Source organism: Tursiops truncatus, chromosome 11, assembly GCF_011762595.2.
Source record: "Tursiops truncatus isolate mTurTru1 chromosome 11, mTurTru1.mat.Y, whole genome shotgun sequence".
Classification (NCBI taxonomy): Eukaryota; Metazoa; Chordata; class Mammalia; order Artiodactyla; family Delphinidae; genus Tursiops; species Tursiops truncatus.
Window position 1 is genome coordinate 5,322,319 of NC_047044.1, and position 12,868 is coordinate 5,335,186.

Sequence of the window (12,868 nt, forward strand, 5' to 3'; positions counted from 1 at the left end):
TGGAAAGCCCCTAGGTAACCTAAGGATGGAGGCTGGTTGCCAGGGGAACCAACCATGTGATTAGGGAGTTGGTACTTTCCAGCCCTCCCCCAAACTTCCAAGGGGGAGGGAGGGGCTAGAGATTGATCTGGGCAATCTCTCATGGCCAATGAATTAATCAATCGTGCCTACATAATGAAGCCACCATAAACGCCCAGAAGGACTCGGTTCAGAGAGCCTCTGGGTCGGTGAACAAAGGAGGTACTGGGTGAGTAGGGCACCCCTTTCCCCACACCTCGCCCTGTGCATCTCTTCCAGCTGCCTGTTCCTGAGTTCTATCCTTTTATGATGAACCGGTAACCTAGTGAGTAAGATGTTTCTCTGAGTCCTGTGAGCCGCTCTAGCAAATTAATCAAACCCAAGGAGGGGGTCGTGGAAACCTCTGATTTATACCCAGTCGGTCAGAAGCACAGGTAGTAAATAACCTGAACTTGGGATTAGCGTCCGAAGTGGGGGGCAGTCTTGTGGGACTGAGTCCTTAACTTGTGGAATCTGATGCCATCTCCGGATAGATAGTGTCAGAACCGAATTGATACTAGAGTCAGAGAATTACTTGGTGTGGACAAAAAACCCACACACGTCGGCATTGGTGTCAGAATCACAGCTGGTGATCAGAAGTGGAATTGGCACCCGAATCATGGGAATATTTTCTCCCATGCTATCGCCTGATCAGGCCCAGCTGAATTTACATCATTTCGTTTAATAACTCACTCAATTCCCCAATAACCCTATGAGTTAAGTACTCTTCACAGAAGAGGAAACTGAGGCTCAGGGTCGTACCTTCCCCCAGGTCAAAGCCCCAGAGCGCAGCAGCATGGGTTGCAACCCTCAAAGGCGGGTCCCAAGTTCAGGGGCCGTAACCACTGCACACTGCCTCTTGCTCACTCAGCAAATCCACAAAGACCACGTTAAGTGGCTGAGAGCATTTCTTATCATCTCTGGAGAAGAGATGTCGACACCCCGGGCCGGGGGACCCAGGCTAGCGGGAGACAGTCACAGAGCCTACCACCTCTGGCAGGAAGGCACAGGACGTGGTGGGTGATGGGGCAGCGCAGGGCCCCCACCTGCTGGAGGCTGACATTTAAGCCGATGGGGCAGAGGGAACAGCACACGTGAGGGCCCCGAGCCAAGGAAGACGGAGGAGACTGGCCGAGCGCTGGGCGGCCAACGGAGGACCAGCGGGGACCTGGACCAGGTCCCGGAGCAGCAGCGAGTCGCCGGGGCTCTGTTTTCTTTCTTTCTTTCTGCAAATGCCAACGAGTCCATTCAGCACAAAATGGATCTCATCCGTCTCCTCGGGAGCACCTTCCTCCCACCAGGGCTGAGTGCATCTCAAATGCCAGGAATGATAATGACTTCACTGTGAGCCAGCTGGGAAGCCTACTCGCATTTGAATCACTGTCCCAGTTGACAAGGTTGGTGGCAATTAAGAACCAAAGACTGCCGAGGTTTTAATCTCACCGGCCAGCGGCTGGCCAGCGGCCAGCAGAGTGACCTCCTGCAAAGGACTTCACTTCTCTGGGCCTCTGTTTGCTCATCTGCAAAATGGGAATAACCACGCAGTACCCACTTCTCGGCTTTGGGTGGGGATTAAACGAGTGGAGGTTAGTGCCGTGCCTGGAACACCACGGGTGCCAACAAGCCCCGGCCATGAGCACGACCACTGTAGACTCCAGTCTGGGTGGTTTGGTTTTGTTTTGTTTTTTCTTTTAACTTTTCCCTCACTGCTTCTTAGGTGATCATCTATTAAGCTTGTATATATCACGTATGGATTCGTTCAGGTCTTACTTTGAAAGATAATACTAATTTTCAAAACAAGAGAAAACAGAGGGATGAAGACACTTCCAGTGAGGTTTTGGGAAAGACGTCCCTCAAAGTCCATTTACACCAACAATGCATTTCGAACACCACAAGCACGGTGCCCCCTTCCCCAGCCTGCTCAAAGGATGCTCTGTCCACATACTTAAAGCAGCGCCTGGATGGTTCTAGCAGACTCCACGGTAATGGGAGAAGCAGCAAACACTGAGGGCGGCTGGGCTTCCATCGAACCAGACAGCTGCTTCCGGGAGTGCTGGGTCTGAGCAAGCCCTAGGACTTAGGAAATGTTCCGCCCCTCTTTAGCTTATTAATCACTTAATATTGGAGTAAAAGCTAGATCCTTTGGAACTGTCATTTTTCAAATGAAAGTAGGAAAACGCCTGAGTTATGAAAATGACAGGCGTCACCTATTAAGATGGTCTCACTTGTGGAAACCAACATGCCTGACCCGCTCTGCTTTACCAGCAAGTAAAGGCTCAAAGACCCAGACCAAGGACCATCATCTCAAAACGCCTAAGCTTAACGAGCAAGCATTCAACTGCTAACTAACGGGCAAGCGTAAGAAACTGCTCAGATCTGCCCAATGTTCTGCTTCCTCAGGCTGCTGACAAGGACAGAGGCCGAGGTGGGTGAGGTAGGCGAGGATGCCTGCTGAGCTGGTGTCACACTCCAGGACCACCGCGTCCCAGCTCAAACGCCTGCTGCTCTGCAAACGCAGGAACTTCCGTTTCTCTGCAGTGCACACTTCAAGGGAGCGTGCACAGTGCTTCCTGGTCACAGTGGTCCAGGACAAGAAGTAGGATCCCAACATTCCCCAGATGCAAATAATTTAAAGTATTTGTGTCACTCTGTTACTACCCGCCAACTAGCGCCTTCATGAGACACAATGTGAAAGAAGCAGCCAGAGCTGTCGACATGATACAGGACCAGAGCGAGAAGAGGTTTCTATTCTGGGGATGACAATCAGTCAGCAATTAACCCTCCCATATACACGGCAGGCTTGACTAATTAGTCCCAGTGTTCTTTCCCCCCCCACCCCCCCATCCAGATGCAGCCTCAGAATCCTTCTTAACACAGGGGCAGGCAGCCATTATCGGTCGAGCTCTCTGGTGGAAACGGTTTGCCAGCCCTGCCCTACCACTAACCAGCTCTGTGTCAATATCTCACTTGTCAACATTATCAATAACTAACACTTACTGAGCACTCAATTGCTGATAAGACCTTCATCACATTTTATCCCCACATCACCTAAGTGCCACGTGATCCACGTGGGCTGGACAGGCAAAGAGGCTGAGAGAGGCGGAGTAACAGACCCACAGAGCAGGGATGGGAGCGGAGACCCGGCTCTACCCACCGGTGTGTAGCCTCCCTCAGAGACATGCTGCCTTTCTGGAACACAACGAGCCCCCGTGGGCTCGGAGACACAGAGCTGGTGTCTCCCCCACGTTTCCCCGCCTCACAAGTGAGGAAGTGAGGCCCCAAAGCTTTAACACTCAGAGGACGAAACACATAGCAGCAAAAGGGGATTCCACGGCCTGACACCCAGAGGAAGTAGAAAACGAAAGGACCACTGGCTTCCCAGGGCCGATCACGTGACACCTCGGTGCCGTGAGCCCCAGAGACCAGTGATGCCGGAATCTGCTGCTCATTCCATTTCTTCTTTTAACCTTTAATGTTACCAAGAAGCAGCATCTCCAGCCATAAAAAAGAATGAAATAATGCCATTGGCAGCAACGTGGATGGACCTAGAGATGATCTTACGAAGTGACATAAGCCAGACAGAGAAAGACAAATGCCAGGTGGTATGGCTCATACGTGGAATCTAAAATAAAAGGATATAAATGAACTTTATTTACAAAACAGAAAGAGTCTCGAAGACATAGAAAACAAACTATGGTTACCAAAGAGGAAGGCGGCAGCAGGGGGGAATAGAGATAAATTGGGAGTTTGGGATTAACATATACCCACCACTATATATAAAATAGATAATCAACAAGGACCTACTGTATAGTATAGGGAACTATATTTAATATCTTATAATAACCTATAATGGAAAAGAATCCGAAAAAGTGTGTGTGTATGTGTGTGTGTGTGTGTGTGTGTGTGTGTGTGTGTGTGTGTGTGTGTGTGTATAGCTGAATCACTTTGCTGAACACCAGAAATTAACACATTGTAAATCAACTATACTTTAAAAAAAAAAATAGTAGCATCTCAACGAGGCAAAAGCCACCAAAAGCTTCTAGAATTGATCGTAGTTCGTGTTTATATTCTTTTACCCCAACAGCACTGAGTACAGACTAGCAGATTCACACCACTAGGCCAACATGTGTTTATAAGGTACTCTTAGACTTACTAATATGTTTCTTCAGCCCCTACATAATGTAGAAAATAATAAATATACTCAATAGGAAGTAAAGCCATTTTCCATCTGAAGCCTAAAAAGTCAAGTGTACGGCTAATGCAAGGAGAAAATGTGCTTTCTTTGGGTACCTCTTTCCTACGATGGAAAATAAGAAAACAGCCGGGTAAAGGGACCTGCCCTCTGCCAACCACAACAGGGGAGAAATCAATCACATAGAGCATTTAAAATCCGCTCACAACAGGCGCCTACCCACTTACATCTTCTAACCATCCCTTAATTATTCTGACGACTGGACAGGGAACGCGAGGGTAAGCAACTTCGGGATGCGTGATAAATATTAATTCCATGGGGTGGAAACAGGAATTCAAAGGTGAGCTCCTCTAACGAGTGTGAAGTTGCCAAGGCGACCTGACTCTCTGGGACCACGCAGGTATAACCAAGATGCTAGGAGGACCACAGAGAGTTAGCTGTTCCTGAAAGGTAAGGAACATAAGGTCATCACTCCGGGTCCAGTGTCACCATTTCCATGCTCTACTGAAGCAAAGTTTCCGAGAGATTTCAGTAGATGGCCAGGAAAACAGCCCAGTGTGGGACACGCTGACGTGCCTACGTGTTTCTCTCTGAAATGCCCCGGGTGCATCTGGACAACAGTGGAACAAACAAGGAGAAGTGCTGGATTTGAAGATTATCATCAGAATAATAATCAAAGGAAACTTGACAAAGCCACACCAAGCCCCCTGAAAGCCACCTCCTCTCAGCCAGAGACAGGAAAACAGAACAGTGGTTTCCAGTGACTTCCTCAGGACTGCATTACAGGAGTCGACAGGCTGTACCTCCCTCTCTGACCAAGAGCAGCCCGCATGGACAGAGGCAGCCCTGTTCAAAGAAGATGCCTTAGGGTTTGCAGCAAGAAACACGGCAGGGTCTGCAGAGAACCTCACAGCCCGCTGGATTCAAATAGGACCTACACTGACTTCTCTTCCCATAGAACATTCTAGAACCCATCGTGTACATGGCCCCGGTCCCTCACCTGCTCACCTCCCTCCCCTTCTTTCCAGCCACCCTCTTTCCCTTCTTGTAAGTTAGGAGTCCAACCCACCTTAACCGTGATGGGTAGTCAACTTCCTGAGGGTAGATCATCAAGGGGATCACGCGAGCAAAGAGGGACTGGAAAGGCAAAGGATCCCCAAAAAGGCCCACCTCCCTGGCCAAAGGAGACCAAACTCATTACAAATCCTTTCCCTACATCTTGCAGCAAAGAAGGATACTATCCCATTTTTATTTTCAAAAGTAAGTGGGAGGGTGTGCTGAGATCTGCTTAAAGAGGATGTGGAAATCACCTCTAAGTCTCTATGTGCCCCAGAAAGTTCTCTATGCAAACACCCCAAACAGTCAGAACTCTACGCCTCCCCAGGTGCCTCGGCCCCGAGAGTAATTAAGTGGGAGCAGGGTCAGGGGCCTGGAGAACCGGCCCTCAGCTAACCTGTTTCTATGCAGTTCCTTCCATCTCAGAGTGGCCTCTGGGTTGCTGCCTCTGCATCTCACCCTGCAGCTGTCGCCTCCTCACGTCTCAGGAATCCTGCTGCTCCCAGCCCAGCACACTGCCTCCAGGAAGCCCGCCCTGCCTGCACCTACGCTGGAGCTGCTTCCCCGCCGGTCACCCCGCTCCGGTCCATTCGACACCAGCCTCTCTAAAGTAGCTGAGATTGGTAACTGGTGCCCACTGCTCCCACGTGCGGGGATGACAGGGCCCAGCGACCGCTCCAGCTTGCCCCGAGGCTGACCACGGCCCACACACCACACCACAGTCCGGCCACTCTGAACGGCCTGCACTTCCCCAGCGGGACTAGCTGGGGTCTCCTCCAGGGCCCCTCCTCTTCTAATTCTTAGCCAGTCCTTACACGCAACCGGGGGACCACTCCTCTAGCCAGAACCCAGAACCCCCAAATCCCAGATGTGTGTCTCCCCTGGGTGTCCATCACCACACCAGCCTGCCCCCTCCTCACAGCACCCACAGGCTCCTAAGGACAGGCCTGGCCCAGGTCACCGCCTGCCACCAGCCCCCAGCCTGCCAGGCAAAGATTCTTTTCCCTGTGTCCTCAGGTCTTCGGAGCTCACGGGCACCTCCTCCCTCTGCCGTCCTGGGACGGGGCCGAGTGGGCCTTCACCTTCTCCTTCCTATCTACCACTCGAGACAATTGCGTTTTCTCTTTTTTTTAATTTCTATTGGGGTGCAGTTGATTTACAAGGTTGCGCTGAAGCAGCTATGGAGGGTCTCATTGCTTTGAACCTTCACGGAAGTTTTCCATCTCTTCTCACTCTCCATCTCCAGAGAGGGGTGTCTGCCAAGGACATCGCATCTCCCCCCAGGACCCCCACTCACCAGGTGACTCCTGTTTGGACCACACCTGCCTGGAACCGGCTGCCCCAGCCACGTGTGCCCGGCCTAGTGTGCCCGGTCCGGGGGAGCCGTGTGGATTCTCCCCCTCGAGAAACTGAGTTGAGAGCCCCAGGCACCGCGCGGAGAACGGGTTCACGGGGTGGCGGGGGAGGCTCTGGGGGGCATTTCCAGACCCTGGCGGTCGAGGGCCCCGAGGAGCTGCCCCACGCCCTGAGGCTGGTCAACCTCCTCCTGGCTCTGGAGACGCCTCAGGAAAGAAACACCAGGTTTCCCCACCTCGGCACTGTTATCAGACATTGCGTGCGGCTGTCCAGTGCGCTGTGGGATGTTTACCAACATTCCTGGCCCCCAGGCACTAGATGTCACTAGCATCCCCACCCCAGCCAAGATGAGACACTGGCAATGTCCCCTGGGGGCAAAGTCATCCCCACCTGAGAACCACTGGTTTAAACTGCCATGAAGTGGCTACGGGGCAAGGTTGTGTTTCCTCAACTGTGAAATGAGGGGAATACCTGAGTCACTGTGCTGCACGCCTGCACCGAACACAACATTGTACATCAACTATATTTCAATAAAAAATTTTAAAAATACTGATCTATTTTATCCTATAAATAATCAATAAATAGATAAATGAATAAATAATAACATGAGGGGAAAAGTCCCACCTTGCAGGCACCTCTGTCCAGGTGCTCTCATTACAGAGCAGGGTTGAAGTGGGATGGTATTTGGGGACAAGACGGCGTCTACGCAGCTGATCACTCGAGAGGACGGGGAGAACCGCAGGGAACGCACAGGGGTTAACACTGTGGTTTGAACTGAGATTCTCTCCTGGAAGTTATTTAAAGCCCACAAAAGAAACTGCATACCTTCAGCCCTCGGTTCAAGGTCGCAGCCCACTGGCGTCTCTTTAGACACCAAAAAATTCATGAGGTTTCAGTCAATACCTGGCTCATTGACCTCCATTTCTGCGTCAAGTGCTCGGAAGACGAGCCGGGTCAAGAGAACCAGAAGACAAACTGCAGAGAGGGACAAAGTGTTTGCCAAAGACACATCTGGCAAAGGTTTTGTATCCAAGATATGCCAAGAAGTCCTAACATTCAACTAAAAGAAATCAAACTTGATTAGAAAATGGGCCAAAGATCTGAACAGACACTTCACCAAAGAAGAGGCACAGATGACACATGAGCCTAGAAAAAGACACTCCACGTCGTAAGTCATTAGGGAATGAGAAGCAAAAACTGCTCTAAAAAATATATTTACACACAAAAAAAAGCTATGGACATCAAGGGGGGAAAGGGTGGGGGGATGAACTGGGAGATTGGGATTGACATATATACACTAATATGTATAAAATAGATAACTAACAAGAACCTGCTGTAAAAAAATAAATTAAATCAAATTCAAAAAAACTAAAAAGGCTTCCCTGGTGGCGCAGTGGTTGAGAGTCCACCTGTCGATGCAGGGGACTCGGGTTCGTGCCCCGGTCCGGGAAGATCCCACATGCCTCGGAGCGGCTGGGCCCGTGAGCCATGGCCGCTGAGCCTGCGCGTCCCACAACAGTGAGAGGCCCGCGTACCACAAAAACAAAAAAAAGCGATCAGGGAACAGGAACGTCCTTAATGCTTGCTTTCCTCGGAAAAGCAGGAGGGACAGAGCTTCCAGGCTCGGCTGTGGCAGGTTTGGCGCTGTGCAGCCCGGTGCCGGTCACTGGTGTCTGGGCAGAGGGCGGAGGCCAAGGGCAGGCAGGGGCCTCTCATACAAATGGGTGGAGTGGACCCCATCCCGCCCCTCCATCCAGGGCCTCCCCGTCCCAGAGCTGGCCGCCCGCCTCTAAGGACTTCACACAGCAGCTGGGGCATCCGTCCCTGGGGCGGCCCCTCGCCCCCCTCCTGGCCCGCTGGACCTGTGGGGCTGTCACCCGTGGCCACCAGGGGGCCCTCGTGGGGAGTTTTCCTCTGCGCCTGCTCCGTGCAGCTCCAGTAAAACCGAACCACTTTAACGAGCGGCTCTTAACAGTCCCCAGGCCTCCTAAGGGCAGCGCTGGGGTTTTTCAAGTGTTCCTTGCCACTTTTCCCAACACCCCACAGTTCGTCACAGTTCCGTTTTCTAAACCGGGCCGACACATGACACGACTTGGTTCCCTACCATAGGACATCAGCATTAGTCCACGGGCACTTCCTGCATGGGTTCCTCCAAACCTCAGGACACATTTCCTAACATGACCTCCCCTGGAAGGTGACAGGACATTCACCCCAACGCGTCCCTCCGTGCCTCTCACAGCCACAAGTTCTGCCGACCCGGGAGGGGGTGAATGCCCCCGGTGCCCCCAGATCTCTAACTTCTCGGCAATGCTGACCTCATCCCAGCATCCTCCCCAGACCCCCACCCACGCTCCTGAGTTCACCGTGGACTTTCTAACAAAAAGGAAACGAAACCCACTGCGCAGCTGGCAGCGCCCGGCACACCTCGAAGCCTCCTCATCTGATGGGTCCCTGGCAGGCAAATGAGCGCCTCCCCACAGGGGCCCGAGCTGGGCCAGGAACTGCTCCAGCTGTGAACCACATGAATGGCAGGGAGGGCAGGTTGCCAAGGCAACGGGCCCGCAGGGATACTGGCAATTCTCAATCACTGAGGACCTCATTCTCCAGCCTTCACACCTCGGCCTCCCGCTCCTGACTCCTTCCCCACTTCCCACAAGACCAGACAGAAGCCACTGAGCCCTTCCAAGGCCAGTTCCCCCTGAACTCCTGCGTGTGAGCCCAATTCGTGTTTGTGACCTTCTGTTTGTATGGCGGGATCCCTGAGGGTGCCAGGCACCCCAATCTTGAGAAACGAGGCAGGGGACCCAGCTAACTCACACACCAAAGCAACAACAGCTGGGACTTCCCTGGCGGTCCAGTGGTTAGGGCTCGGGGCTCTCACTAGCGAGGGCGCTGTACTATGCAAGCATCTCTCTCCTGCTGTTTCTGTGCCTATTTTATTCATCACAGGATGACTCTGACTATTGTGATTCGATTTTCTAGGCCCTCGATTTTCTAGGCGCTGGCTAGCTCATGAAGGCAAGCGCAAGCACGTCGCTTTGGAGCTTGGGGCCGGTCCATGAGTTCAGGAATGTGCTCTTCGTATTTCAAGAGCACATTAAATGTCACCTATAAAAAGCTGTCATCTCTGGGACATTCTGATGGCTTGCTATTCTGTGAGAGATTGCTTTCCTGGTTGCTTCAGGTCTCAACCCAAACACCACCTGCTTTGAGGCCTTCCGTGGGCATCCGTGTGATTGCACGGTTACATCTTCCTCCTAGCACATATTATTACAGCATGATTGGTCTGTTTTATTTATTTATTACGACTGATTCCCTGTTCCATGAAAGCGAGGGCCTTATCTATCTTTTCTTCCTAGGGTCTCACAGCAGGCAATGAATGAACTGGAAAGAGTATGACATTTGTGTTTATAATTGTCGTAAGGTGTAAAGAGGAACTGAAATGACTTTGGTGAGGGTGACGAGGACTGCAAGTGAGACCGCAGGTCAGAGGCAGCTGGAATGATCGAGGGAAGGGTGAAGGCCATTTACCGTCTTTTCAGAGGTGTGACTTGAAAGAGATTAACACAAGCCAGTTTGGATCCTAGACGTCAGGTTTCGGAGAGGAGGGGCTCATTTGCTTGGAACAACTTGTTGACTGAAAAAACTGCACAACCTGCAAGTTGAGAATTATGTTTTATTCGGTGGACAAAACTGAGGACTTAAGCCCGGGACACAGCATCTCAGATAGCTCTGAGGGACCGCTCTAAAGAGGCAAAGGAGGAACCAGGATATGTAGAAGGTTTTCGCAACAAAGACCAGGTAATCAGAGCATCAAAAGATTATGGTTAATTAAAGAAAACCAGATATCTCAAGGAATTTAGCACTTTGTGTATGGGAAGATGCAAGGGTCTGGGCTCACTGAAATCATTCCTTTGATATGCACTCAAGCTACCTGGGGCCAGCATCCTGTGCTCTCATCCTGAGTCCCCTCGGGTGCGTCGATGCGGGGTGGGGGGGGGGGGGCGCTGCAGTGCATGAGGGCTTGGCAGTTCTTGTTTCCACCCTGAATTTCCTCAGGGCTCACCTTCCGGGATGGTTGTAGGGGCTCAAAGGCTGCAACATCCTTTGTTTACCGATATGGCAGGCAACATTTTTTCACTGATAAACTAAAGGTGAAAGGCCCTGCCCTCATGGAACTGAATCATCTAATTTGGTAACAGCATCCCTGGTGGGAAATGCATAGGCACCCCTCCCCCCAAACACACACACACACACACACACATATCCCTGGGCGGAAAGTGTGTGGGAGTACGCACATCCCTAGAGGTAAAGCAACACGGGTATCCCTAGGAATACACACCTCAATGGGAGAAATTAATACGGGGACACGTGTGCCTCCCAAGTATGTCCTTGGGGTACACACGTCCCTGGGGGGTACACTCATCCTCCAGGTACAGGAAGACTTTCTAAAGCACAGGTCAGGCTCAGGTGGTTCCAGGCAGCGGTCCCCAAACGTTTTGGCACCAGTGACCGGTTTCGTGGAAGACAATTTTTCCGCGGACGCGGGGAGGGGGAAGGGATGGTTCACACGCTAATGCAAGCGACGGGGAGAGGCTGATCAAGTGCCGCCGCCCGGACGGACCGAGGGCTCACTCTGCCTTTTGTTCTCCACGTTTGAGCCCTGGGCCCAGGCCCAGTTCCTAACAGGCCGGGGACCGGTACCAGTCCGCGGCCCGGGTGTTGGGGACCCATGGTTTAAGGAACTCACTGCACACCCCTGACTCCGGATCCTCTCTTGTCTAATGTCCCGCCTGAGGCCAGCTCCCACCAGCCTGTTCACAGCCACCGCAGTATAGCAGTATAACTCACCCTCTTACCCACAGGGAATCTGGCCCAGGGGAGGAACCTCTGGGCCAGAACAAAGGAAAAATTCAGTAATGCGGCCCTGGGAGAGGCCCAGGAAACAGCCGGATTTAAAGACACAATCTAGAGGCCGGAAGTCGCATCCCTCACAACTCTAAGAAAACTTTTAAAAGGTAAGACGCGGTAGGAAGTTTTTGAGAATCATTTTCGTGGACACGTGGAGTCAAAAATGGAGGGGACTCCGTAGTCCTTGCCGGTGGGCCTCGCAGCCTCCGGCCTGCCCGCTCGGCATCCCTTTCCTTTCTCCCCTCCCCGGGGCTGGGGCCGCATCCCGGGCAGAGCACTGCACCACGAACACCAGCGGGCCCCGGGCCTTGCCCGCTCAGCACTGGTGCCCAATAAATGCTCCTCGAGTGAGTGGCCACAAGGGCTGAACGAGCTGGGCGGGGAAGGGGGCTCAAGAAACGGCGGCTCAGGCGGCGGTGGGCACGGGCCTGTCCTCCGCGAACCGGGGACTCGCCCCACATTTGCTCAACATCCTGCCCTCAGCAGGAGCTGACGATGCACGTTTAGATGGCGCCAGGAGCCCCAAAGGGGCTCGACGAGCCGCCGGGGAAGGGAGGTGGCCAGGCTCGCGGCTGGTTCCCGGCCGGCGTTTAAAGGTCTCGGAGCGAGCGAGGGTCATGGGCTGTCCCGAAGGCCACGGCTGCGCGCTGCGCGGGCCGGGCGGGTCTCGGGCCGCGTGGTCCCGGCTGCCACTCAGTCGGGTCCCGGCGGGACTCGGGGCGGCATGCGCGCGGGCGCGGGCGCGGTCGGCCACCCGCCTGGGTCCGCGGGGCGGGGCGCGGCGCGTGCGCGGCAGGAGGCCTGCGGCCGGCGCACTCACCCTCCTTGGCCTTCTTCTTCCTCGCCAGCGTGCCGCCCAGCTTGCCCAGGAACGACTCGTCTTTCTTCATCCTGTGGGGCCGCAGGGCGGGCGAGCGCAGCGGCGCGGAGGACATGGGGCGCGCGGGGACCCCGGCAGCCGGGCGTGGGCGCAGCGCGTGTGGGAGCCGCCCTGGTCGCCGCCGCCGCTCGCCCCGGGGAGTGGCCGGGAGGGCGCGGCCCCAGCGCCGGCCCCCGCCCCCCGCCCGCCCCTGGCCCTGCGGAGCCCGCCGCCAGAGGTCTGCGCCGTCTCGGGCTCTGCGGTCACCGCTTCCAGCCCGCGGGCCATCGGCCGTTCCCACGGTGCGCGTCACACTCACTCTCAGAGTGAAGCGGTGGTTCCGCTCCCCAGTGCCGCCGCCGGGACGGACCGAGGGCTCACTCTGCCTCCTTTTGTTCTACACGTTTGAGCCCTGGGCTCAGCCGGCTCTGGTGACC

At 53.9% G+C, this 12,868-nt stretch overlaps 1 protein-coding gene across 4 annotated transcripts in view; it reads right to left on the reverse strand.

Annotated features, from left to right (window-relative positions):
- PARVB (parvin beta) overlaps nt 1-12,612 on the reverse strand; it is a 109,986-nt gene extending 97,374 nt beyond the window's left edge. Inside the window, exon 1 of one of the 4 annotated variants that reach the window (XM_033865880.2) lies at nt 12,393-12,609. In XM_033865880.2, coding sequence (XP_033721771.1) covers nt 12,393-12,507 — 115 coding nt within the window. In that variant the 5' untranslated portion in view covers nt 12,508-12,609. Of the gene's footprint in view, nt 1-12,392 lie in introns of all 4 variants that reach the window. The other 3 variants (XM_073788099.1, XM_073788103.1, XM_033865879.2) reach the window with 3 other exon arrangements.
- Between the last annotated feature and the right edge of the window lie 256 nt (nt 12,613-12,868).